Consider the following 26970-nt stretch of genomic DNA (forward strand, 5'->3'; position numbering starts at 1 on the left):
TCAGGAACCAAATCTGCAACCTAGGCATGTACCCTGCCTGGGAATTGAACGGGTGAACTTTCACTTTTCAGGATAATGCCCAACCAATGAACAACGCTGGTCAGGACAAAAGTTTCTTTTAAATCTATGGTTCTCAGGATATGCTTCCCAGACCAGCAGCATAAGAAAAAGCTGGGAACTTCTTAAAAATGCAAATCCTAATCCCCACCCCAGACCTACCATAGCAGAAGGTTGGGATTGCTGAGGTTAGATTGCTGAGGTTGGGATTCAGCAATCTAACGCGTGTTCAAGTGCGAGAACTGCTGCTCTTTAGCAACTATTCAGGGATCCTCCAGTTTCCTCAAAAAATATATCAGGAAATTTTTACTAAATCCTTAAAATAAAACCAAAATTAATTATTCCTTTCTTTTTGAAACTTACTTTTAAAGCAAAAACTATGAAGAGATTTGAAATAGGAAAACAAAAAGAGTGTTACAAGTCACAATGGACAGGCCCCACCACAACGATCCAACACAAAAAGTCAGTCGTCCCAAGGAGGAGAAGCCCACTCTTAAAAAGGTACACTGCTCTTGTTACCATTTTCTCGATGTTAACTAATTAGGTTCTTTTCAAAGTTTTCCTACTGCACTATGACAAACATTTCTTTTTTACTATGTGTAGGATTATTCCTTAGTACTGATTTCTGTGTCATTCGGCAAGCAGATTTTTTGAACATTTTTATGCCTTAATACTCTTTCACTTTCCACTTAACACTCCCACAGGCAATGTATTAGGGTCCTATTGTTCCATTCATGGGTTCAGGCCTCTTCTGAAATCTCCTCCTCAGAGCAGCGTTCCCTGATCAGCCTGTCTGAAACAGCAACGCCTCCTCCCAAGGAAGATACTCAAACTCTTGAGCACTGGTCATCACAAGAGACATGGATTTTCTCCCTGTCCTGTCTCTACCCGCTGAGTGTCGGCCCACTTTTCTGTACCCTCTTTGTCTCCAGTACCTCCTCATCTCCTTATCTAGCTTTAATTTTCTCAGTAGCAGATTTTGTTTACTGACATATTTTATATCAGTTCATTGTCTGTCTCCTCTATTAGTATGTAAGCTCCATGAGAAGATGAACTTTTCCTTTCTTTTTTTAAAATTCGTGTTCCCACATATAGAATAGTACCTGGCACATTAAAAGTACTCAATACATTAGATGAATGAATGAAGAATGAATAAATGGGTTGATTTTTACCTAGAGCTAAAATAATCTATTTAATAGTCCTGGGAAACCTGAAATTCTATAAGTAATGTTTCCCAATTTTGACAAAATACATCTATTCTTAATTTTTTTCTGTAGCAACTTTGTAAATTAGCCCAATTGGAAAAGGTATGCTATACAAACTTTATCTCCAATTTTAAGTCATCTAAAACAGTTTTGTAACCTCATGAAAGTATTAAGGATGAACATAAACCATCTATTTAGTTAAATGCACCAGAACCATAAATTCTATCATTGTTCTAGTATTATACTCCCTGAGAATTTATGGCAGTGCGTGCTTCAAATAAATGAATACATATAATACATATATATTCTACTTAATATTACATCATAAAAGTCTTACTTACTTTTCATATTTCTGATTTGAAACCCCTTAATTTCTTAGCATTTAAAATGACCTAGACCATTTATCTAATACACAACACTTGGAAAATGAGATCTACTATAAGCAAGCACACTTTTAAATATTTTCTTACAACTGAATTCCACTCAAAAGTAGCACATAGAATTAGAAATACATCTGGCCAAGATGGAGGTGTAAGTAGGTATGCTTTGATTTCTCACACAACCAAAAGAAGGACAACAACAAAATAAAAAAAATAAAATAAAAACCAGAACTGCCAAAAAATTGAGCTGTATGGAAGTCTGACAACCAAAGAGTTAAAGAACAAACATTCATCCAGACCAATAGGAGGGGTGAAGACAAACAGCCAGAGTGCAGAGGAAACACAGCAAGGTGGCAGACTGGGCAGGCAAGGAGGTGGCTGGTAGACCAGGTAGTCCCACATTCATGTGCAGATAATCCAGGTGGAACAACTGGGGAGCAAGATGGACCACACGGCTCAGGGTTCCAGCACAAGAAACTAAAGCCCCAAAACCTCTGACTGTAAAAACTTGTCGGGGTTATGGTGGTGAGAGAAAAATTCCAGCCTCACAGGAGACTTTGTTAGAGAGACTTACGTGGTCCTAGATGCACACAAACCCACCCATCTGGGAATAAGTACCAGAAGGGCTCAATTTGCTAGTGGGCAGTGGGGCAAGTGACTGAAAGCAGGGTGAGAACCAGGTAAGTGGCATTGTTCCCTCTCGGACCCCTCTCACACATTCAACCCCACAACACAGCAACATGGGATGCCCCACCCTGGCAAATACCTAACACTCCACCCGTTAAAACACAACAGCTGTGCTGAGACAAAGAAATATGGTCCAAATGAAAGAACAGATCAAAGCTCCAGAAAAAGATCTAAGTGACAAGGAGATAGACAACCTATCAGATACAGAGTTCAAAACACTGGTAATCAGCATGCTCACAGAAATGGAGGAGTACGGATGCACAATAGAGGATGGAGAGAAATCTATGGAAAGTGAAATAAAGAAAAATATATGGGGAACCAACAGTGATGGAAAGGAAACCGGGATTCAAATCAATGAATTGGAGCAGAAGGAAGAAATAAACATTCAAGCAGAACACAACGAAGATTCAAGAATTCAAAAAAATGAGGAGAGGTTTAGGAACCTCTGGGAAAACTTTAAACATTTCAACATCTTAATCATAGGGGCGTCAGAAGGAGAAGAGGAAGAGTAAGAAAGCCCTGGGCAGGAACAAGTGTTTCCCCAGGGTGATCAGTCCTAAGAAAGAAGACATAAAACCCTGTGAAACCTGCTTTGCTAAAAATGACCTCAGTTTTCTGATAAGAGTCCAAGCATGAAATGAGTTTGTTTCCCAAAGTTTTATAGCCCTTTAGCTAACTGATCCTGACTCAAAATAAGCCCTCATACTTCTTTGTATATTATCTATTATTTAATCTTTACTGCCTGACAATGATTGCTGAACTTTACCCGTATTCCTGTGCAAATTGAACCCAATAAAAGCCCATTGAAGAAAAGGCTCCTGGCCCTTCTCCTTTGAGAGATTGGCCACCTTTCCTCCCCAAGCAGATCATGTCTTGGTAGACTTATTCTCATCCATGGCAGACAGTGGGGCTCTGAGGGCAGAGTCCCCCTACATGGGGGGGAGGGGGGGTAGGGTTAAGAATAGCAAAGGAAATCAAGAAGCCACAGAACTTATATGTATGGTCCATGCACATGAACTAAGAGACAGAAGGAATGCTGGTAGGAGAGGGAGAACAGGGTGGAGGGGGATAAAGGAGAGAAAAAATTGGAAACTGTAATAGTGTAATAAATAAAATATACTTTAAAAAATACTAAGCATTTCTTGAATTAAAATTAACTTTTTAGAGAAAGTGGAAAAATCTACACATTTGTCAAAATTGACTTTTGTTGTTATAAAATAACAAAACTTACTTTTGTTATTATAAAGTTATAAATGACTGAAAATTATCCACTTACTTGCTAATTGCAAGTTCTGGTACAAAGTCCTACAGTGGCTGTCTTGAGAAACACTAGTGTACCCTATAAACCCTTAAATCTGCGTTGAGTGTAAAACACCTGGGAGATACCCAGTGTCCCAAGGTAACTGCATAGATAATCTGAAGCTCAGGTGAGAATGCTTGGGGTTCATTAGAGATATAGACAATGACTAAAGCCATTGGCCGGGATGCATGCACCCAGTGAGAACACATACAGAGAAAGAAAACAGAGGCCAAGAAAGAACCCTGGAGACTGTTGTCATTTAACATAAGAGCATATAAACAAGAGGGGGAGGCAGACCACCATCTTCATTAAGCACCTTACATTTTGAACCATTTGCACAATTTCAGCTACTGTTAGATCTCAAATTTCATAGGCCAGAACCTAAATAGAACCACACTCTGTTCCAGACATACTATTTAAGTTTTTAAACACTATTACAGTACTTTAACAATCCATGATGCTGCAAGCTGCTCTGCCCTCGTCTCTTCTTGGTCTTCTCTGTGTTTTACAGCACTTATTGCAGTATCTCTTCTCTACCAAACTCCCTTGATTTCTGCTTCCTCTTAAGCATTTTTTTAAACTTAAGAACAAATCTCCTTTATCCATAGTTTGTCGATAAAGCAAGCGTGTATTTTCTTCATTGGAGTCATCGGGTTTCTGATCAGGTGCAGGGGCTTGTTTCCCCAGCTTCACCAAGAACCTGGCTCGAAGACATGAGCCCAGGACATTGAAGCCAAGGGCTGGGCTCCTGCGTTAGTTGTGCCTGGCAACAGCCCGCAGTCATCTTCACTGAAGGAAAGATGAGAGGAGCACTATCCGTGCAGCTTCTTCAGGCTCTCAGGCTGAGGGTGAGATTTATGAATTAACTCCAGGGTTTATGAATTTTTATCCAGTGATGCGGTACACATTGCCATAAACACAACAGTGGAAGACACTAGAAACCTTGTTTTCCTCGGCAACAACCTAAACTGGAGAAACAGAATCTTTAAATTTCCAAGTTAGTGCTCTTAACCTTGTGTTCTGTAATTCTTGCTAATTAACAAATATTAAGAATGAGTGTTAGTACAAAAAGAAAATTGGAAATAGGAAGTTATAAAATAGCTGTCAGTGACTAACAAGTATTGCTCCCAAACAGGCAGTTTTCTCTCACTGGATCCTTTTCAGTGAAATTTGGGTGTGGTAAATGTCCTTCCAACGTAAACAATCAGCAAAGGTCAATCATTGTAAAGAAAGTTATCTATATACATAAGGATAAGATTAGCTACTTTGCATCACTGTGAAATTTGTGCACTGCATTTAAGAGAAAGTTAATCATATCACAGACATTGAATATTTATTATGATATATTTAATATGATTAATATTTATAATGCCAATTTTTCAATACAGTGGTAAAGTATGTTTGTTTTCTGGAAAAAAAATTATATTTGGTAGTTATTTGGCAGATAGGAGTGTCTTGAAAAAATAGTGCCTTTCTCTAATTCTCAAAAAGGCATTGTATGGGTTTGTGGTGGCCCCAATAACCCATGTAAAAGAAGTTTTATAAATCATAGTGCTTCCTAAATTTCTCAAGTATTTTGGGTCTCCAAAAAATGATCAAATTTCAGTATTAACTCTTGTCACCTTAGGAAAGTCATTTAACTTTCTAAGACACATTTTCTCTTTGTGATATCAGAGTCATGGTCAAATCATTATTTTGGCCCTTTCTACTCTACTACCACTTCAAGATTCTTCTTGTGGAGCAGATCATATATGGCCTGTTTGAGCAGTATGGATGTTTGAGGAGTTCTCCAAACACATGCAAAATATTTTTGAAAAATCTGAATGCTAAAATCTTATTAACTTTAACATAAGCTTCAGGAAAAAATGTTATGGCTGAAGAGAGAACACTGATGTTTTCAAACATTAACTACACATAAAGCTTTTCTCTATATTATCTCATTAACCTTTAAAATCATCCTGTTACTTATCCCAATTTTATGTAGAAGAAAACAGTTTGTATGTTGCATAACCAATCACACTGCTTCTCAGAGGCCAAGGTCTACCATCTCAAGAGTCTAGAGCAGAGAAAACTGGGAAATAGAAAGTTGATATTATCTGAAAGAGGCCAAAAGAGGTGCAAAGATCTGGAAGATGTGGATATTCAGTCTACCAAAATGGTTAGACCGGGGTTTACAAATTATGACTCAAGAAACAAGTCTGCCCAGCACCCATTTTTATAAAGTTTTAAGGGAACACAGTCATGTTCACTCATTTATGTACCATCATTGGCTGCTTTCAGACTACAAAGGAGAAATAAGTGGTTATGATACCCTTTGGCCTGAAAAGCTTAAAATATTTACTATGTAAGTTTTCTGACCCCTGATAGAGTTCTATGCTTATAACCATAACCTACCCATTCATCTCCAGATTCTACCAACACCATCCTTATTATTGAAACTTCTGCTGGAAAACTTGTTACTGACAGCCAATGTAGTGTTTGATTATATCTGTCTTTACTCAAGTTTACTGACATTTCCTTGTCTAGCACTGACTATAAACCAGCTCTTAAATCACCATGATCATAAAGCTAAAACCAGTCAATCATATCAAGTTCTCAACAGGTTCCCACTTCCACCCAAGATGCTAGTTTCTTAGTTCCCATTCCATCAGGTCACTCTTCAAGATTGAAGTTAGAATCAAGTTGTATTTCCAAATTGATTATGTAAAACACAATGCTGTGGTAAATAACTGCTATAAAAGAAATGCCTTCACTTATTAATAGATTAACAATCCTATATATTATATGTGACAGGTAGGACAAGACCTTAATCAACTTTGATCCTTTTCAAAGAGCATAGATGTTTTTTCAACTGCCATGTACTCAACATATACTACCAGCTTATTTCAAGAGTAGAATGTTTTGCCAACACCCCTTTATGAAAATTACTCTCAGCAAAGTGGTAATAGAGGGAACACATCTCAACATACTAAAGGCCATATATGACCAACCCGAAGCCAGCATCATACTCAATAGACAAAAAACTGAAAGTGTTTCACTTAAATCAGGAACAAGACAGGGATTTTCGCTTTCACCACTCTTATTAAATATAGCACTGGAAGTCCTAGCCACAGTGATCAGACAAGAAGAAGAAATAAAAGGCATCCAAATTGGAAAGGAGGAAGTAAAATGTTATTACTTGCAGATTACATGATACCGTACATAGAAAACCCTAAAACAAAAAACTACTAGAAATGATCATTGGATTCAGTAAAGTAGCAGAATACAAAATTAATATTCAGAAATTGGTGGCACTTTTATACATAAATAATGAACTATCATAAAGAAAAATTAAGAAAACAATCTCATTAACTATTGCAAAATTAAATAAAGTACCTAGGAGTAAATATAATCAAGAAGTCAAAGACCCCCCTGGCTGGTGTGGCTCAGTGGGTTGAGCTCTGGCCTGTGAACTAAAGGGTCATAGGTTTGATTCCCAGTCAGGGCACATAACTGAGTTGTGGGCCAGGTCCCCAGTACAGGGCACACAAGAGGCATCCACACTGATATTTCTCTCCCTTCCTTTCTCCCTCCCTTCCCTTCTCTCTAAAAATAAATAATTTTTTTAAATAAAAAAAGACCTATACTCCAAAAATCATAGGCTACTGAAGAAAGAAATGAGGGATAAATAAGTGGAAGCATATACCATGTTCATGGAGAAGAAGAATTAACATCATTAAAATGTTCATACTGCCCAAAGCAATCTACAGATTCTAAGCAATTCCTATTAAAATACCAATGGCACACCTCACAGAACTAAAACAAATATTCTAAAAATATATATAAAACCACAAAAAACCCTGAATAGCCTCAGCAATCTTGAAAGAATAGAACAAAGATGGAGTTATCACACTAACTGATATCAAACTATACTACAATGCCACAGTAATCAAAATAGTATGGTACTGGCATAAGAATAGGCACATAAATCAATGGAATAGAGAGCCCAGAAATAAAGCCACATCTTTATGGTCACTTAATATTTGATAAGGAAGCCAAGAACATAAAGTGGGGTTAAAACAGTCTATCTAATAAATGGTATTGGGAAAATTGGACAGATGCATACAAAAAAAAAAAAATGAAACTAGACCACCTCCTTACACCATACACAAGAATAAACTCAAAATGGATTAAAGACTTAAATGTAAGTCACAAAACCATAAAAATCCTAGAAGAAAACATAGGCAGTAAAATCTCAGACATTTCTCCTAGCAATATTTTGTGGTATGTCTTTTCAGGCAAGGGAAACAAAAGAGAAAAATAAACAAATGGGACTTAATCAAACTAAAACGTTTTTGCACAACAAAAGAAACTAAAAATGAAAAGATAACCAACTGAACGGGAGGACATATTTGCCTGTGATATATCTGAGAAGGAGTTAATTTCCAAAATATATGAAGAACTTAGAGAGGAGTTCCAGCCAAGATGGAAGTGTATGTAGAAATCCTTCCCTTCCTTGCACAACCAAAAGGAGGATAAAAACCAATCTAAAATTAATAAACAATCAAAAGCACTAGAGAATCAAACTGCATGGAACTCCAACAACCAGAGAATTAACGAAAAAATCAATCGGAACAACCAGACAAGTAAGGCAGACCACGCAGGCCAACTCAGAAAAACTGCCTCCAGGCATCTGAGGGGTGGGGCTGACTGCCCAGCTCAGCAGAGCTTTAAAGGAGGGACTGACTTAAAGGTAAAACTGAGACTCAGAGCTGATTGTAGGCTAAGGCTGGGGTTGCCACAATGGGAGATTATTTCCAGTCTGACACAAGAGTCTATTGGAAAGTACACTAGAGCCCAGCTGGCAAGCTGCATTGTTCCCTTTCTGGCCCCTCCCCCACAGGCAGTGCAGCAAAGAGGGTGGCCCTGCCCAGATGAATACCTAAGGCCCCACCCCTTACAACTTATGAGGTGCGCCAAGACAAAGAAATATGACCCAAATGAAAGGACAGAGCAAAACCTCAGTACTAAGCAATGAGGAGATTGCCAACCTATCTGATGGAGAATTTAAAGCCTTGGTAATCAAAATGCTCACAGAACTGATTGAGCTTGGTCAAAAAATGAAAGAACAAATGAAAGATACCCAAAATGAAATAAAGCAAAATATTCAGGGAACCAACAGTGACAAGAAGGAAACCAGGATTAAAAGCAATGATTTGGAACAAAAGGAAGAAATAAACATCCAACTGGATCACAACAAAGAAACAAGAATCCAAAAAAATGAGATGCTGAGGATTCTCTGGGACAATCTGAAACATTCCAATATCCGAATTATAGGGGTGCCAGAAGGAGAAGAATGACAGCAAGAAATTGAAAACTTATTTGAACAAATAATGAAGGAAAACTTTCCCAATCTGGTGAAGGAAATAGACTTCCAGGAAGTCCAGGAAGCCCAGAGAGTCCCAAAGAAGTTGGACCCAAAGAGGAACACACCAAGGCACTTCATTAAGTTACCCAAGATTAAAGACAAAGAGAAAATCCTAAAAGCAACAAGAGAAAAGGAGACAGTTACCTACAAAGGAGTTCCCATAAGACTATCAGCTGATTTCTCAAAAGAAACCTTACAGGCAAGAAGGGGCTGGAAAGAAGTATTCCAAGTCATGAAAGGCAAGGACCTACATCCAAGATTACTCTATTCAGCAAAGCTTTCATTTAGAATGTAAGGGCAGATAAAGTGCTTCCCAGATAAGGTCAAGTTAAAGGAGTTCATCATTGCCAAGCCCTTATTAAATGAAACATTAAAAGGACTCATCTAAGAAAAAGATCAAAAATATGAACAATAAAATGACAACTGACAACTATTAACAAATGAACCTAAAAGAAGAGAAAAACAACAAAAACTAAGCAAACAACTAGAACAGGAACAGAATCAGAGAATGGACATCACACAGAGGGAGTTCAGTAGGAAGGGGGAAGGGTGGAATGGGGGGAAAAGGTACAGGGAAGAAGAAGCATGGTTAGTAGGCATAAAATAGACAGGGAAAGATAAAAAATGGTATAGGAAACAGAGGACTCAAAGAACTTATATGTACAACCCATGGACATGAACTAGGGGGTGGGGGAATGCTGGAGAGTTGGGGGGACAGGGTGGAGGGGGGATAAAGGGGGGAAAATTGAGAAAACTGTAATAGCATAATCAATAAAAAAATAGTTCAACAACAACAAAAAAGAACTTACATAACTCAACAGCAAGAAGACAATTCAATTTAAAAATGGGCAAAGGGCCCAAATAGACACTTCTCCAAGGAGGGCATCAGATGGAGAGTAGACATATGAAAAGATGCTCAGCATCACTAATTATCAGAGAGAGGTGAATTAAAACCACAATGAGATATCACCTCACAATGATCCGAATAGCTATTATCAATAAATCAACAAATAATAAGTGCTGGCAGAGATGTGGAGAAAAGGGAACCCTTGGGCACTGCTGGTGGGAATAAAGATTGGTGCATCCACTGTGGAAAATAGTATGGAGTTTCCTCAAAAAAATAGAACTGCCTTATGACCCAACGATTCCACTTCTGAGAATATATCCAAAGAAAACTGAAACACTAATTCAAAGGAATATATGCACCCCTGTGTTCACTGCAGTGTTATCTACAAACGCCAAGACTTGGAAACTGTCCAAGTGCCCATCAGTTGATGAGTGAATAAAAAAAATGCTGTGGTACATTTACACAGTGCGATACTACTCAGCCATAAAAAAGAAGAAAATCTTGTGCGACAGCATGGATGGACCTGGAGAGTATTATGCTAAGTGAATTAAGCCAGTGAGAGAAAGACAAATAATTGGTTATTTCACTTATATGTGGAATCTAGAGAACCAAATATTCTAACAAACAAAATCAAAACAGAAGCATGGAAACATAGAACAGACCGACAGCTGCCAGAGAGGACAGGAGTTGAGTGGCTGGGTGAAAAAGTTGAAGGGATTAAGCAAAAAAAAATAATAACAACAACATATAGACACAGACAACAGTATGGTAACTGCCACAGGAATAAGAGGTGAGGGGAAGTGGAAGAGAGCATAGGAGGGATAAATGCAGGCTGGAAGAGACTTTACTTTGGGCGGTGAGTGCAGGATTCTGTATACAGATCATGTGTTATTGACTTGTAACTTAAAACCTCTACAATTTTATTAACCAAGATCACTCCAACAAATTCAGTAAGAAAAAATAATTAGTCTCATATACCAGGGTATGAGCACAGCCCATGAAAGGCAAACAGGCATTTAGTCTGTATACATAACATTTTTACTGATGGGATATGACAAAAGTGGTTTGCGAAGTTCCATGCTGGAGATTTCTCCCTAGACAATGCTCCACAGTTGGGTAGTTGAAGTTGATAGTGATTAAACTGAGACACTAAGTGAGAACAATCACTGTAATACCACACAGGAGATGGCCGACATACTCAAAATATCCAAATCAATAATGTTATTGGTGAAAATGAAAAGAAAATTATAATTAATTATATATATTTTTCCAAGGAGCCAAAAACTTTTATTTGTAATTGATTCTCTTTTGTAACAACTTGAGATTTAATTCACATCCCATACAATTCCCACATTCAAAGTATACAACTCAGTGATTTTTTTTATATATTCAGAGATGCCACCATTATCACAATCAATTGCACACTATTTCCATCACCCCAAAAAGGAGCCTGAACCCACTCCAACTCACCCCACAAACCCACAGCCTTAAACCACTGTTAATATAGTTTCTCTACATAGATTTTGACTATTCTGGACATTTTATGTAAAGGAAATATGTATATGGCCTTTTCTGTCTGGCTTCTTTCCCTTAGCATAATGTTTTCAAGGTTCATCCATGTTGTAGCCTATATTATTCATTATATTTTTATTGCCAAATAATATTCCACTGTATGTGTGTGCCATATTTTGCTTATGGATTTATTAGTTGACCAACATTTGGATTGTTTTCATTTTTGGCTAGTATGAATATGCTATAAACATCTGTCTATAACTTTTTACATAAACATATGTTTTCATTTCTCTTGGGCATATACCTAAACAGTGGCTGGGTCGATATGGCAACTATGTTTAGCCTTTTTGCTAAACTGTTTTCCCAAACTGTTTTCTTTTGTTGCTTGTGCTTTTGTTGTCATTTAGTTAAGAAACCGTTGCCATAAAACCAAGGTCATAAAGTTTTACACCTCTAATTTTTTCCTAAAAGTTTATAGTGTTTGCTCTTATATTTAAGCCTTTGGTCCACTTTAACTTTCACATGTGCTATGAGGTAAGGGCCCACTTCAGTCCTCCACATGTGAATATTCAGTTGTCCCAGCACCCGTTGATGAAAAGACTATTTCATCTAGCAAATTGTATTAGCACCTTTTTTGTAAATCAGTTGACTATAAATGTGAGGGTTATTTCTGGACTGTCAGTCTAGTCCTATGAGTTTGGAAGTATTCCTTCCTCTCTAAGTTTTTGGAATAATTTGAGAAATATAGGTGTTAACTCTTAGATTGTTCACAGAATTTGCCTGGAAAGCCATATGATCCTGGACTCTGTCTTTGGGAAATTTTAAAATGACTGATTCAATTTTATTACTTGAAATCAAGTCTATTCAGATTTTCTGTTTCTTCATTATTCAGTCTTGGGTATATGGTCCTAAATATTTATCCATTTCCTCTAGGTTTTTCAATTTCTTGGCATATAATTGTAGTAGTCTCTTATGATCCTTTGTAGTTCTGTGGTGTTGAGGAAATATTTCCCATCTAAAAAGATGAAATTTTACCTGCTGAGTATAGGAAAATATATTCTTGTAGGAAAACAGTTGCACAATAAATTAACAAATAGCACAATCATTATCACTCTTATATACACATGAAAAAACACATTATAGAATTATTAAAGTTCTCTGGTAATTACTGGCATATCCTGTTCCAAATATTTTCATATGAAACCAGATTTATCTTTCAAAACACCATTGTAGTGACTTAATCAAAACATATGTTTTATACTTTAAAATAGCACTGTAGCAAATATGTTTGTGGCACAAATGTTCAAAACTATGTTGTATAGGAAGATAAAAATAAAATATAATTCTTAATTAAGACTTGACTGTGCTCTGTGTTGTATAGATAATGCCTTCTGCTTTAATTCGCTCCAGTATTGGTCCATAGATCTGCTTTGAAAAAGGTCCAATCAGGCCTTTAGCTTGAATTTCACCTGAAAGAAAATAAATTTTAGTTGCCATTTTACAGGTGGTATTAAAAGTTAATTTCTACAGCAAGTTTCCATATAGCATTAAACTCAGAGTCAATAATCCATTGTTGGAGACCTAACCATTTTTAAACTACCTGTTTAATGTCCTTTGCTAAGTTATTACTTAATCAATACTCTGTAAAAAATAGGGAGTTAATTTTATATTGCAAAACAATCTGGCCTTAGAGACAGGGTCACAATTTTTATACTTAACTGCATTAACTCCTGTTAAGATAATTAGATAATAAAGTAATATTAAGAAAGTATATATCAAAGTATATCAAACTGGTCTGCTTTTTTTGCTGATGTCATTTCATTTAAAAGCATAACACCAACAGAATGAATTAAAACCCATCTGGTTTTGGGGGCACATGTATCTGCTAGGATCGCTGAAACGGTAGGTCCAGACACGTTCCTTAAACGCCATTGTCACTTCACCACTCTGGTTCCTCAGTAACCAAGTACGTGGTTTAATTTGATATTAGCTGATATGCAGATACGCTTTCTCATTATTTGACATTAATATCCTTTGATGTTTTCTACTTTCCTCACACTTTCACAAGAGCCAAATGAGGTATTATACTCAGAGGTAATGCTTGTTTGAACATACATGTAATTGTAAAGGAAGAGTGGAGAGTTAAAATTTGAATTCATTTTGTTCAAAATATTTATCAATTACTAATAATATACTGAGATATAAAGATTGATAAAACATGGTCTCAAAAAAAAGAATGTGTTCCAGGCAAAAATAAAGTAAAACATGGTCTCCTTTTATGCAGATCTGGAAGTGAATACCCTCTGCTATTTCAGTGCTTCCACCCCCAGAATATGAATAAACAAGGAAAGAAAGGAAGTTCACGTCTATGTGGCAGGAGCTTTACGTATTATTTCACTTCAGTGTCACAACAACCCTACAAATTAGAGATGACAATCCCACTCTAAAGGTGAGGGAAGTCTGGCTCAGAGATGCTGAGTAGCTTGTACCTCATCACTCAGCCATCTTGTGACTGAGCTGGGACGCAGAGTAGGTCTAACTCTGAAGCCCATGACTTTTATTCACCACAGAGTGATCTCCTTGTCATTTAGCATCTGAATCTTCTGAGATGGCTCATGTTTATTTATTTGTTTTTCTCTTTTATTAAATTTACTGGAATAGCATTGGTTGATAAAATTATATAGGTTTCAGGTATAAGATTCTATAATACATCATCTGTATATTGTATTGTGCATTCAAGTCTCTTTCTATCACCATTTATTCTCCCATACCCTCTTCTACCTCCCCCAACTCCTAAAGAGATGACTCACTTTTAGTGAATGCCGGTGTTATACTCAAGAATAGTTATTTGATGTCCAGGAACCCAATGACTTGGAGATGATAAGAAGACAAAGGAACTTACCATCAAGCAACATTCTGGCTGCCATAGCAGTGGGTAACCCCACAGTTTTAGCCATGGCTGAAAAGCCATTCACATCTCCATAAACCACAAGATCAATAGTTTTATTCTCTAAATGTCCAGAAGGATGTCTGATTCCAAAGCTGTCTCTCATCACAATCATATCTTTCTCTCCAGGACCTTAAAAAAAATAAACAGATGTTTTAAAATGTCATCATCATTACAACTTCAACATCCTATTTCATCTCCTGCTGTTGCCTTTCTGCTTTCACAAGTTTCCCTCCCATTGTATATGGCCCTTTAGGCAATGATCTATACTGCTTTTAGCTCAAACACCAACTGAAAAACTCAAGGAATTGTAACTCAAATCATGTTCTTCTATCCAAGTTGCTATCACGACAGCCTGGCCACAGACACGTGGCACTGCTGTAGAGGCCATCCACTTTTCTCTCAAAAATGCTCCTTCAGCTTTTCCTAATAAGCAAAAAAGTAAGAGTAAAACTAATGATTTTCTCCTTTCCTATGTTGCCCAAGTTCATTCTTACTTGATAGTTCTTTCATTCTCCCCTCTGAAAACATAACCCAGTGTTCTTTCCCTCATATTGTACATCCCCACTTCTACTGCTTAGCTCCGGCCCTCCAATCTAATTTGCCAGTTGTACTAACAATATCTCATGTTTTTTCTTCTGGGACATTTTGTTAATAGCCCATGGCCTACCATAGGAGAGTTTCATGGCCAAATGCTTGGAAAGGGCATCCACCACAGACTCTGCCCGAGGGACTTGTTCATCCCCAAGTAATCCCAACCTGAGAAGCACAAGAGGTGGCTGCATTAGTTCAAGTCCTGTACATGTTCTCACTTGGGAAGCAAAAAGGAGCACTCCTTGGATTTACTCTTCAAGGGTAGAATAACAACATGACAGTTCAAGTTATAGGACCCTTCTTAACTGTAAAATAACAATAGCAATAGTAATATTTTAACCTGTAGAATTATCCCCAGACTCTCTGAGAAAGTACTCTCTGGAGCAAAACTAATACATTGGAAATCCATAGTGTTCCAATGAGATTAACCAACAGGTTAGTTCTCCCACATTAAGGGTACCAGCAAAATGTGTCAGTCATGTGAATGAGTATTTTAAAATAGTTGGGAAAAGACTGGGTGAATGTCCTACAGGAGAAAAAAAAAAACACCTTTCTTGGGAATTGAGTAGTAAAGCGTCTCAAGTATTTCCCAAGTTGTAATTGCCACTGAATTTCTCTATTTCATCCCCACATGAACATGGTATATGGTAATCTCTCCATAACAACAGAGCAGCAAATTAATAAAAGACAACGTAAAATGTCTACTTCTACTTTGACCTTTCTTTGATGAAAAAGGACTAAATAATCATTGATACAATATTTTGCTCTAAATTGATGGGTGGATGCCTACCGTTCAGCAGCCTCCAGCTGGGTACGATCTCCTCCTAGTTTCTTAAGGACAGCTTCCCTGAGCACATCACGCTTGGAGGACGGTGGGATTCCAACTAGATTACAAAGGAGCTCTTTCTGGTTAGAAAAATGAAAATAAAAATTCTAAGTTCCTAATAAAATGAATAAGTTGAGAAAGTATTTTATTCAGACATTGGACCTCAAATGGACTGTGAATTAAATTAGAAGATTATAAATTATAACTCATACATATGCATACACATGTGTCTGCACATTTACACATCAATAAGTGTATGATATTCCAGAATAATATTTCAGCAATAAAAATGGGCCATGACATTCAATCAATACTAAACAGATAGTATCATATAAACATCACACTTTCTGCCTTTGCTCTGTATCACTTTTTCACCCATTCTCCTTCATCCTCCAGCAGTCCATTTTGGCCAGGATAAAGTGGAATGGGCTGATTGCTGTGGTTGCTAGCAGCAACCAGAGTTCTTCTTCTGTAGCTTCGAGAGATGAGAAAGACCTTGCAGATAACAAAATCTCAAAGACCTTGCAGATAATAAAACTTAGGAGTCACATCAGAGGAATGGCAGCATGAGAGATCCCCTCGGTCTCTCCTCTTGAAGTTTCAACAATTTGAACAGCTATAACTTAACAAAGAATTCTCTGCTCAACCCATTAACACATCTGAGACATCTGGACATTAAAATCTCTAAAAGTAAGCAAGTGAGAATGAAAAGGGGAGGTGAGAAGGGAGAAGGGCTAAGATGATCCACGAATGCAGCCCTATAGCCAGGGAAGAAATCTGGTTGTGGCTAGCGTTCCCTTCATCTGGGAGGAGCAAAGAACTGATTGGCACTCCCACAAGTGCAAGCAGCACAAGCTGCTGCGGAGCCCAGAGACTTAGGTAAGGACACAGCACAGAAGTGCATCTGTCAGGTCGTCAGCATTCCAGATGATGAAACAAAGCCACTATGCCCTTCCACCCCCATAGCCTCTCAGAGCTTGCCTCCTTTCTCCCTTGGTGTCGGGTTGTGAGCAATTATCTACGAACCTGAGAAATTGTACTACGGAATCATATTTTTTTCTGTGGGCACAGGGTGCAACTGTGAACAGTGCCAGGGTTGGGGCACAGGGGTACCCCAAGAGGTCCAAGGTCACTATTATCGAGAGGGCAAAAAAACAAGGAAGCTGGCTGGCTTCCCCAGCCCAAACAGCACACATGCATTGTAGCTACAGTGATGGCAGCATCTAGCTACAAGGATGCACTGGGATTTCACAGAGCTAAACATCTTGTGATTCAGCACCACCTACTGAAAAAGTATAGAAAGACCTCTTTGTTTTAATCTTCTAGAGAAGTGCCACTTATACACAGATGTCTAGGCAGAGAGGGAACCCATCAAATACCAAGAAATAGCCAAGATAGTGAGGCAGCTAAGAAAAAAATGAACCTCCAGAAAACATACCTAGAAACATACAAATATGTGATATAAATGACACAGAACTCAAGATTGCAGTTCTGAAAATACTCGATGATATGTGGCAAAATACATACAGGCAATTTTTTTAAAGATTTAATTAATTTATTTTTTAGAGAGAGGGGAAGGGAAGGAGAAAGAGAGGGAGGAAAACATCCATGTGTGGTTGCCCCTCACATGCCCCCAACCAGGGTTCTAGCCCACAACCCAGGCATGTGCCCTGACTGGGAATTGAACTGGAGACCTTTGGTTTGTAGCCCCATGTTCAATCCACTGAGCTACATCAGCCAGGGCCAGACACGCAATTTATGAACTCAGAAAACAAATTAATGAACAAAACAGGTACTTTACCAAAGAGATTGAAACTTTAAAAATAAGCCAAAAGAAATTCTGGAAATGAAAACCCCAATAAAAGAGACTAAGAATCAACTAGCAAACATAGGAAATAGCTGGAGGAAATAATTAGTGATATCAAAGATAGGAATCTAGAAATGAATAGAGACTTGAGCATTAAAAAAATGAAAGAGCTCTAAAATAACTATCTGACTCTATCAGAAAATGCAATATAAGAATAATAGGCATACCAGAAAAAGAAGAAAGGGAGAAGGAACAAAGAACTTATTCAAATAAATAGATGAGACCTTCCCAAACTTATGGAAAGAGATAGATTTTCAAATCCAAGAAGCAAATAGAACACTTAGTTACTTTAACCCAAAGAGGCCCTCTCCAAGGTACATTGTATTAAAACTGTAAAATAATTAATGACAAAGAAAGAATTCTCAAGGTGGCCAGGGAAAAGAAGAAAGTAGCCTAAAAAGGAATGACCATTATGTTATCAGCTGACCTCTCAGGAGAAACTTTACAAGCCAGAAGGGAGTAGAACCAAATATTCAAACTGCTGAAAGAGAGAATTTACCATCCAAGAATAATATATCCAGCAAAGTTATCCTTTAGATAGGAAGGAGAAATAAAAGATTTTCTAGACATACAGAAGCTGAGAGAATTTATCTCCAGAAGACCTCCACTGTGGGAAACACTTAGGTTATTATCCTGGAAACAAAGAACAAAAGGTAACAAAAATGTGAGTAAGATCAACAACAAACAGCACAAAAAAGGATAATGTGTGGCAACAAAAGCATAAAAGGGGGAGGGGTAAAAGTCTGAATTTGCAAGGGAGGATGGAGATCAGATGCATTCAAAAGAAAAAAAAAAAAAACTCCTGTATCTGTGCAACTTTCTTTTTCATAAACCTAATTGTAACCACACACAAAAACCTAAAAGTGAGACACATTGCCTTAAAAAAAGAGGAAAGAAATATGCAATGCCACCAAAACAACAACAGACAGAAACACAAAGGGAAAGAATCAACTGAGGCACAGAGCTACCAGAAAACAAAAGATAAAATGGCTATATGAAATCCTCACACTTCAATAATTACCCAAAATGTAAATATACTGAATTCACCAATAAAGAGATACATAGTAATCCAATGGATCAAAAAACAAACCCAAACATATTCTGCCTTCAGGAGACACAACTTAGCTGCAGAGACAAAATTAGACTCAAAGAGAAAGGGTGGAAAATGATTCTCCAAGCACATAACATCCACAGAAAATTGGGGTGTAACCATACTTATATCAGACAAAATAGACTTCAAGATAAAGGTAACAAGAGACAAATGGGGACATTTTATAATGATAAAAAGAACACTACATCAAGAAGTCATAACACTTCTTAATATATATGCACCCAATCAGGAAGCACCAAAATATATAAGGCAACTACTAACAGAACTAAAGGGATATAAAGATAAGAACATAATGACAATTGCGGACCTTAATACTCCATTGACAGCCCTAGAGAGATCATCCAAACAGAATATCAATAAATAAATATCAGCCTTAAACCACACATTAGGTCAAATGTACATAATTGGCATTGACAGGACATTTTATCCCAGAACATCAGATTATACATTCTTCTCCAGTGAACACATAAGATTCTCAAGGATAGACCATGTGTTAGGTCACAAAAGTAGCTTCAATAAATTCAAGAAAATTGAAAATATACCCAGCATATTCTCTGACCACATGCTTTGATATAAAAAGTCAACTAAAAAGAATATAAATAAACCCACAAATATGCGGAGATTAAGGAACACTCTTCTAAAAAATGATGGATCAAAAAGAAATAAAAAGTGAGCTGAAAAGATAGAGACAAATGAGAATGACAATACAACATATCTAAACTTCTGAAATGCAGTAAAAGCAGTAATAGGAAGGAAGTTTATATCATTACAAGCCTATCTCAAAATACAAGAGAAATCCCAAGTAAACAACCTAACATTACATCTTAAAGAACTGGGAAAAGAAGGACAAAAGCAACTTAGTCAGCAGAAGAAAGTAATTAATAAAAATTAATTTGTTACTTAAGTGCAGAATTGAATAAAATAGAAAACAAAAAGACTATACAATAAATTAATACAACAAAGTGCTGGTTCTTTTAAAATATCAAAATATTAATAAAATTTACATACCCCTAGCTAGATTCACTAAAGAAAAATGAAAAAATACTCATAAACAAAAACAGAAATGAAGAGAAGTTACCACAGACATCACAAATACACAAAGAATTAAACTAAAACACTAAGAAAGACTATATGCAACCAAATTCAACCTAGAAAAATTGAAAAAGGTCCTAAAATATATAAACTTCCTAGATTTAAACATGAAGAATTAGAAAATCTAGAGTAATAAACAGTGAAGAAATTGAAACAACCATCAAAAACCTCCCAAAAATAAAAGCCCAGGACCAGAAGGCTTCACCAGTGAATTCTACCAAACATTAAAAGAATATTTAAAACCTATCTTCAAATTATTCCAAAAAACTGAAAAAGATACTGATATAGTTCAGTATCTCTTGAATACAGACACAAAAATCCTAAGGAAAATACTAGTAAATTGAATACAGTACAGTCAAACAGAATGCATTATGATCAAGTGGGGTTCATTCCGGGGACATGAGGTGGTTCAATATATGTAAATCAATCAACGTAGTACAGCACATTAAGAAAACAAAAATTAAAATCATAGGATCTTATCAATAGATGCAGAAGAAGCATTTGATAAGACACAACATTTATTTGTGATTAAAACACTCAACAAAATGGGTATTGAAGGAAAGGACCTCAACGTAGTAAAGGCTGTATATAACAAACCTTCAGCCAGTATCATACTCAATGGTAAAAAACTGAAAATTTTCCTCTAAAATCAAGAACAAGACAAGGATGACTGTTCTCACCACTGGTATTCAACAGTTCTCAAAGTCCTAACCAGAACAATAAGGCAAGAAAAACAAATAAAAATTATCCAAATTGAGATGGAAGAAGCAAAAGTGTTACTTTCAGCAGAGTACATGATTCTGTACATAGAAAACCCTAAAGACACCACCAAAAAACAATTAGAAACAAATGAACACAGTAAAGTCGCAGGATGCAAAATCAATATACAAAAATCCACTGCTTTCCTATATACTAACAATGAAACTTCTGAAAAATAAATTTAAAAAATTACTTTTGCAATTGCAGCCATAAAAATAAATACCTATCAATAAACTAACCAAAGGATATGAAGGACCTATATACTGAAAACTACAAAAAGTTATTAAAAGAGATTTAGAAAGACACAATGAAATGGAAAGATATTTTGTGTTTGTTATTTGGAAGAATCAACATAGTTAAAATGGCTGTTACCCAAAGCAATACACAGATTTGATGCAATTGCCATCAAAATCCCAATGTCATTTTTTAAAGAAATAGAACAAAAAATCATTAGATTTATATGGAACCATAAATGATCCCAAATAGCCAAAGCAATCCTAAGAAAAAAAGAATGACACTGGAGGTATTACACTGCCTGACTAAAATTACCCTACAGAGCAACAATAATCAAAACAGCATGGAATCGACAGAAAAACAGATGCACTGACCAATGGAATAAAACCGAGAGCCAGGAAAGAAAACCTTAGGTATATGGGCAAATAACTTTTGACAAAGGAGCCAAAAACTAACAATGGAGATAAGGAAGTGTTTTCAATAAATGATGCTGGGAAAATTTGAAAGCCACATGCAAAAGAACGAAACAAGAATACAGTTTGTCCCTGTGTATAAAAATTAATTCAAAATGGATAAAATACCAAAATATAAGATCTGAAACAATAAATTACATAGAAAAAATAGGCACTAAACATATGGACCTTGGTTGTAGAGAACATTTTATGAATTTGACTCCAAAGGCAAAAGTAATGGCAAAAATAAATGAATGGGACAATATTAAATACAAAGTTTCTGCACAGCAAACGAAACCACCAACAAAACAAAAATGCAACCAACAAAATGGGAGATGATGTTTGCAAACAACAGCTCCAACAAGGTGTTAATATTCAAAACAAAGAACTCATAAAAATTGACACCAAACAAACAAACAATCCAATTAAAAAATGGGCAGAGGACCTGAATGAGATGCCTTTCCCAAGAGGACATCCAAACAGCCAACAAATAGATGAAAAAAGTGTTCAGTGTTGCTAGCTAATAGGGAAAATGCAAATCAAAACAATGAGATACCACATCATACTTATTAGAATTGTTACCATCAACAACACAGATAATAACAAGTGCAGGAGATGTTGTGGATAGAAAGGAACCCTCATTCACTGCTGGTGGGAATGTAAACTGGTACAGCCAACATGGAAAATGTGTGGCAGTTCCTGAAAAAATTAAGAATAGGGTTATCATAGGACCCCACAATCTTTCTTCTGGGGATCTACACAAAAAACCTCAAAAACATATATTTGCAAAGATATATGCACCCCTATGTTTTGCAGCATTATTCACATTGGCCAAGACATGGAAACAACCAAAGTGTCCTCAGTAGAAGACTGGATTAATCAGATATGGCACATGTATATTATGGAATACTACTCAGTCGTGAAAAATAAAATAAAATACTGCCATTTGCAACAACATGGGTGGACCTTGAGAATACTATGCTAATCAACATAAGTCAGTCAGAAAAAAACTAAAAAATATGATTTCATTTGTATGTGGGAGATAAAACTGAAACTAACTCATAGACACAGGCAATAGTATGGTTGTTACCAGAGAAAAGGGTGTAGTGGAGAGTAAAGGGGACGAAATACAAGGTGACTGAAGATGATCTGGCTTTGGGTGGGGGGCACACAAGGCAATCAATATACAGATCATGTATCATTGAAACATACACTTGAAACCTATAAAACAATATTGACCAGTGTCATCCAAATAAACTTAATTTTTAACAAACCTCAAAAGAAAAAAAGTTAAAACAGTGGTCATAGCTTTTTCTACTTTCTAAATAAGACTTTTTTCAGGCTCCCAAGGAAAAAGTTATGCTCAATTAAGGATAATCAAGCTGGTTCACAGGTGAAATTCAGTTCACCACATGGCTTTGCAAATAAAAAATTTTATTGGAAGTTGCTCATTTGTTTACATATTGTCTATGGCAGACTTGAGTAGTCTGATAGACACCAAATGGCCCATAAAGTCTAATATATTTTCAATCAGTCTTTAAAAAAAAAAGGTTTGCAAACCACTATTCTAGACAGTAACTACTAAGATACTGGGACCAGCCATAAGAAGCCTTGGACCAGCCTTTCCAATGCAGCTTCACCCCAAGGTTCACCCTATAGATACTTATTCACTCTGCCTGACAAGTATATTTATAGAAGGTAAAACTTGGATTGCAAAGTCTTTTAGAAAAAAAAAACTGAATTATAAAGTAAATGACTAGCAAGAAAACCAAAGTTTTGGGGAGACACTAATTAGGATTAGCAATATTGATTTTTTTTTCTCCCTGTGATTTCTGACATTTTCTATTGGAATGTGTGCACGTTAATTTAAGTTGAATGACCAGCTAGTAGCAAGTTAATTTCTAGCAGATAGTGGAAGATCTACTTTACATTTAGCTCCCAGCTTCCCAAGTCCTTTCCAACCCTGATCCTCTAGGATACTAATACAACACAGATATGAGGATGAACTCAGAAACTGAAAACTCAAATTGCTCATGGTTACAAATGGCCAAATGAAAAAAACTTGATGGGATTTGCGGATCAGGAACCCAGTTCTGTGATATCACCAGCAGTCGTCCTGTGTTACCAGTTTCAGGAGGCCCAAACTTAACTCCTCTCACTGGGTCACCACATAGGCCAGTAGCAGAGCCAGAGCCCAGTGCAGACAGCAAGTCCATTCCTGAGGCTGAGGGAGCCATCAAGTGGTAGAAGCTGCTGAGGAAATAGGTCCGGGGAGCCAGCCCCCATGTTCTCTCCATCCTCCCACACCACAACGGGAAAGGGGACTTGGAACTAGGATTTATCTCCCTGTGTGTAGCTGTGGAATGGGTTCTTTTGCTGGTCCAAACCAAAACTCAAACCTGAATGACATTTCTGCAGAGCAGCAGACAACGTGTAATTCTGGGGTCACTCACCCAGGTGAGAGGCTTGGCCTCAGGTCGAAGGGCGGGAAATGCATCTCTGTTTATAAGACCCAATTTCACAAATCCATTCAAGGCTTTGGCATATCCCTGGAATGAGAGTTATTAAGCAGTATACTAAAATTTTCAAAGAAAATTTTTTTCTTTTTTTTATTAAATCATTTTTATTGTTATTCTATTATAGTTGTCCCAATTTTTCCCCCTTTGCCTTCCACTGCCCACCCTAACCCCAACCCACACAGTCAATTCTCACACTGTTGTCCAGGTCCACAGGTCATTCATATGTGCTCTTTGTCTAGTAAAGTATATTGTTTTGTTGTAAAGAGAGATCTATCTTTACAAGTTCTTTAGAAAACAGGCTGAAAGACTTATTTGCATTGCTTGTGTGGATAAAACCTCCTTCAAGTTCAAAACAAAATCAATAGTGTCACAACAATTCCACTGGTTTGCATAAGAGATCTTGCAAAACATGGGTCTTTACTTCTGTATCTGGGTTCATTGAGTGGTATTTTCTGGCAGCATAACGGCCAGTTTCCTTTTGCATCATATGCTTTGTGTGCAGCAGGCAGCATTCAATAGAGCAGTTGTTCTTTCTCACAATGGAAGCAGGAGCTTGTAAGAATAGCCCCCAAAAGCACATAATCCATTCTAATGATTAAGAGCCACTATTCTAATGCATGTAGAGAGCAGGAAAGGAAAAGGTAGATCAGAAAGACTTTTCTAAAATTTCATAACTCTGATAAAAGTTAGTCATGTGTTCTTCATTGTCAATAGGACAAGTCTGAAGTCCTTGGCATATTATATAAACCCATCCCAATACACCCCCAGCCTGACTCACTCAGCGTCATCTCCACCACTTACCATTCTGCAAACGTGCTGTGCTCTGCCAGAGACCTGGGCCTCTGAGCATGCTGCCCCTGTGTCTGGAATGTACAAGCCACAATTCCTCACTGATGAAATGTTTACTTCCCTGGTAAGACCCAGCCCAGCATAGCTGCTGAGCCCCCTATGGGAATGGGCACTGCCTTTTTCTCTGTATTCCGGCAGCACTTTGTACATATCTCTATTACAGGACTTGACACAAATTGTAATCATCTATTCAGCTGCTGGACTGTAAGGATAGAAAGTGAGTGTGTGTGTGTGTGTGTGTGTGTGTGCTTTATCCCCATGCCCTTGCCCAGGTATCCATCACTCCTGTGAGCGGAAAGAGAACAAATGACTGGATGAATAGATTCTGAATGATGATGTAGTCATTGAAGAGCATAAGGGTATGTTCTCTTGTGAGCAAATTGGGTGACTAGGGCAAAATAAGGGGCTTTGTACCTGCTGCAATTACAGAGACAGAGAGAGACCAAAGGAGGTGGAAGAGATAAGCAGAAAGAGAAAGAAAAGCATGTAAAATTATTTTAAGAAGAAATAAATTTAACACATGAGTTTCTGTGGTCATCAGATAGTTTACCATTTAATGTGTGGCCAACTAGTAATTTTCACATTCTGAAAGGTTGTATGATTCAAACTGCTCAAAGGTTACTAATGAAACAATTCACATTTATGTGGTTTAATCCAAGTAAATATATTTCTAACAGGAGAAACAAAAAAAGCAAACCACAAGCTTGCTTCTAGTATCTAATTAGTGCCAGCAATTCCTTCATTCAGTAAATCAAATACTGAGACTTTTCTGAGCTACTTCTTAATCTCAGAAATATATTTTTATGGTGAGCTCAAGAAATGAATCTATTATATATATTCATATTCATTCATAATGAGCATTGAGCAAATTGCTGCCATGTGTCAGACTCATGCACAGAGATGAAAAATGCAGTCCCCACCCATGAGGAAACTGTTGGCCAGTATAAAGTCAAGCAAAAAAACGGCCCAGCACATAGTGAGCAAAGCTACACGACCAGTGGTGACTACACTGCAGTAGAATATATCAGGTGCTGTGACAGAGGTAAACACAGAGCTATGGGAGCTCAGAGGAGGGGGCAATCACATGGATGTGGGGGAGGGGACTCAAGGAGAAGGAGTTAAGATCACAAGCTGAGTCCTGGAGAACAATCAGGTGACAGGCAGGTACGGGAGAGTAACTGAGGTGTCCCTGTCACTCTGGGATGATAGTGTCTCATCTCTAATACTGGAAAGAATAGTCAGGCTGTGAAAGGGTTGCTGACATTTGTCAGGATGGTGGCCCTCAAGGGTCTGAACACCGTGACACATTTCATCCTTCAGGGTTCTGTTGGGGTGGCTTCCATCATACAGGATGTTTCCTGCCCCCTGCCCTGTGTGAGGTGGGCACCAGGAGTCAGGCAATACTGGAGGTGTGCTTTGAGATAACATGGTATGGAAAGCCTCACAGGCATGGGGCAGTTTCTCCCTAAAAGCCTCCAGAAGAGCCAACCCTGCCCAGACTTCGATTTCATGTTTCTGAGCTCCTGAATGATGAGCAAATAAATGTCTGCTGTTTAAGCCACCCAGTTTGTATTAACTTGCTATAAACACCCTGGGAGACTCTTTCACTGACTGTCTTGATCTGGTCATACTTGTAACTTCTCTTTTGTGATTAATAAATGTGTACTTGTACTTCTAGCATCTACACCTGATTTTGTGGTAAAAAGATGTTGCTTTGAGAGAAGTGATGCTGAATACATCTACAGCTTTAGGGACAGAAACAGAGGGCAAAGCTGATTGGCACACTTTAACCCACTGACCTCAGGGATTAAAAAACTACATTATTACCTACAAAGAAGATGCACTTTTTCATTCTCACTGCAATGAAAACCTAGGTGGTTGGAGATGCTACGACCATCCTGCTACCATGGGAGCCTGAGATTGCAGCCACTGTTTGAAGGAAGAGCTGAAAAATGAAGAGGGTCCAAGTCCCAGTGAGGTCCCTTGACCCAGCCCCCCAAAACTCATTACAATGGAGCTGGTTCTCTGCCTGTCACCACAGCTCATGAGTCAAAAATTCCCTTTTGCTCAAGCCATTTTGAGTTGTCTCCTAATGTTTCCCAATCAAGAGTCCTGAGGAAACAGACTCCAACCTGGCGTATCATTTTCATTAATTATTTATTTAATTTTTAGGGAGAGAGGAAGGAGGAAAGAGAGAGAGAAACATCAATGTGAGAGAGAAACTTGGAAACTTGGATCAACCGCCTCCTGTGCGCACCTTGACCGGGGATGGGAGCCGCAACCTAGGAATGTGCCTGAATCAGGAATCAAACCCATAGCTTTTGG

The 26970-nt window shown here is 37.5% G+C and overlaps 1 protein-coding gene across 2 annotated transcripts in view; it reads right to left on the minus strand.

Moving 5' to 3' along the window:
- Positions 1-11145: 11145 nt before the first annotated feature.
- LOC112299931 (alpha-aminoadipic semialdehyde synthase, mitochondrial) overlaps positions 11146-26970 on the minus strand; it is a 66583-nt gene continuing 50758 nt past the window's right edge. For both annotated transcript variants that reach the window (XM_024555168.3, XM_053926262.1), the window contains 5 exons: positions 23731-23826; positions 15727-15842; positions 15013-15101; positions 14298-14474; positions 11146-12864 (listed from right to left, as the gene is read on the minus strand). In XM_024555168.3, coding sequence (XP_024410936.1) covers positions 12746-12864; positions 14298-14474; positions 15013-15101; positions 15727-15842; positions 23731-23826 — 597 coding nt within the window. In that variant the 3' untranslated portion in view covers positions 11146-12745. The remainder of the gene's footprint in view (positions 12865-14297; positions 14475-15012; positions 15102-15726; positions 15843-23730; positions 23827-26970) is intronic.

Source organism: Desmodus rotundus, chromosome 6 (genome assembly GCF_022682495.2).
Source record: "Desmodus rotundus isolate HL8 chromosome 6, HLdesRot8A.1, whole genome shotgun sequence".
NCBI classification, from domain to species: domain Eukaryota; kingdom Metazoa; phylum Chordata; class Mammalia; order Chiroptera; family Phyllostomidae; genus Desmodus; species Desmodus rotundus.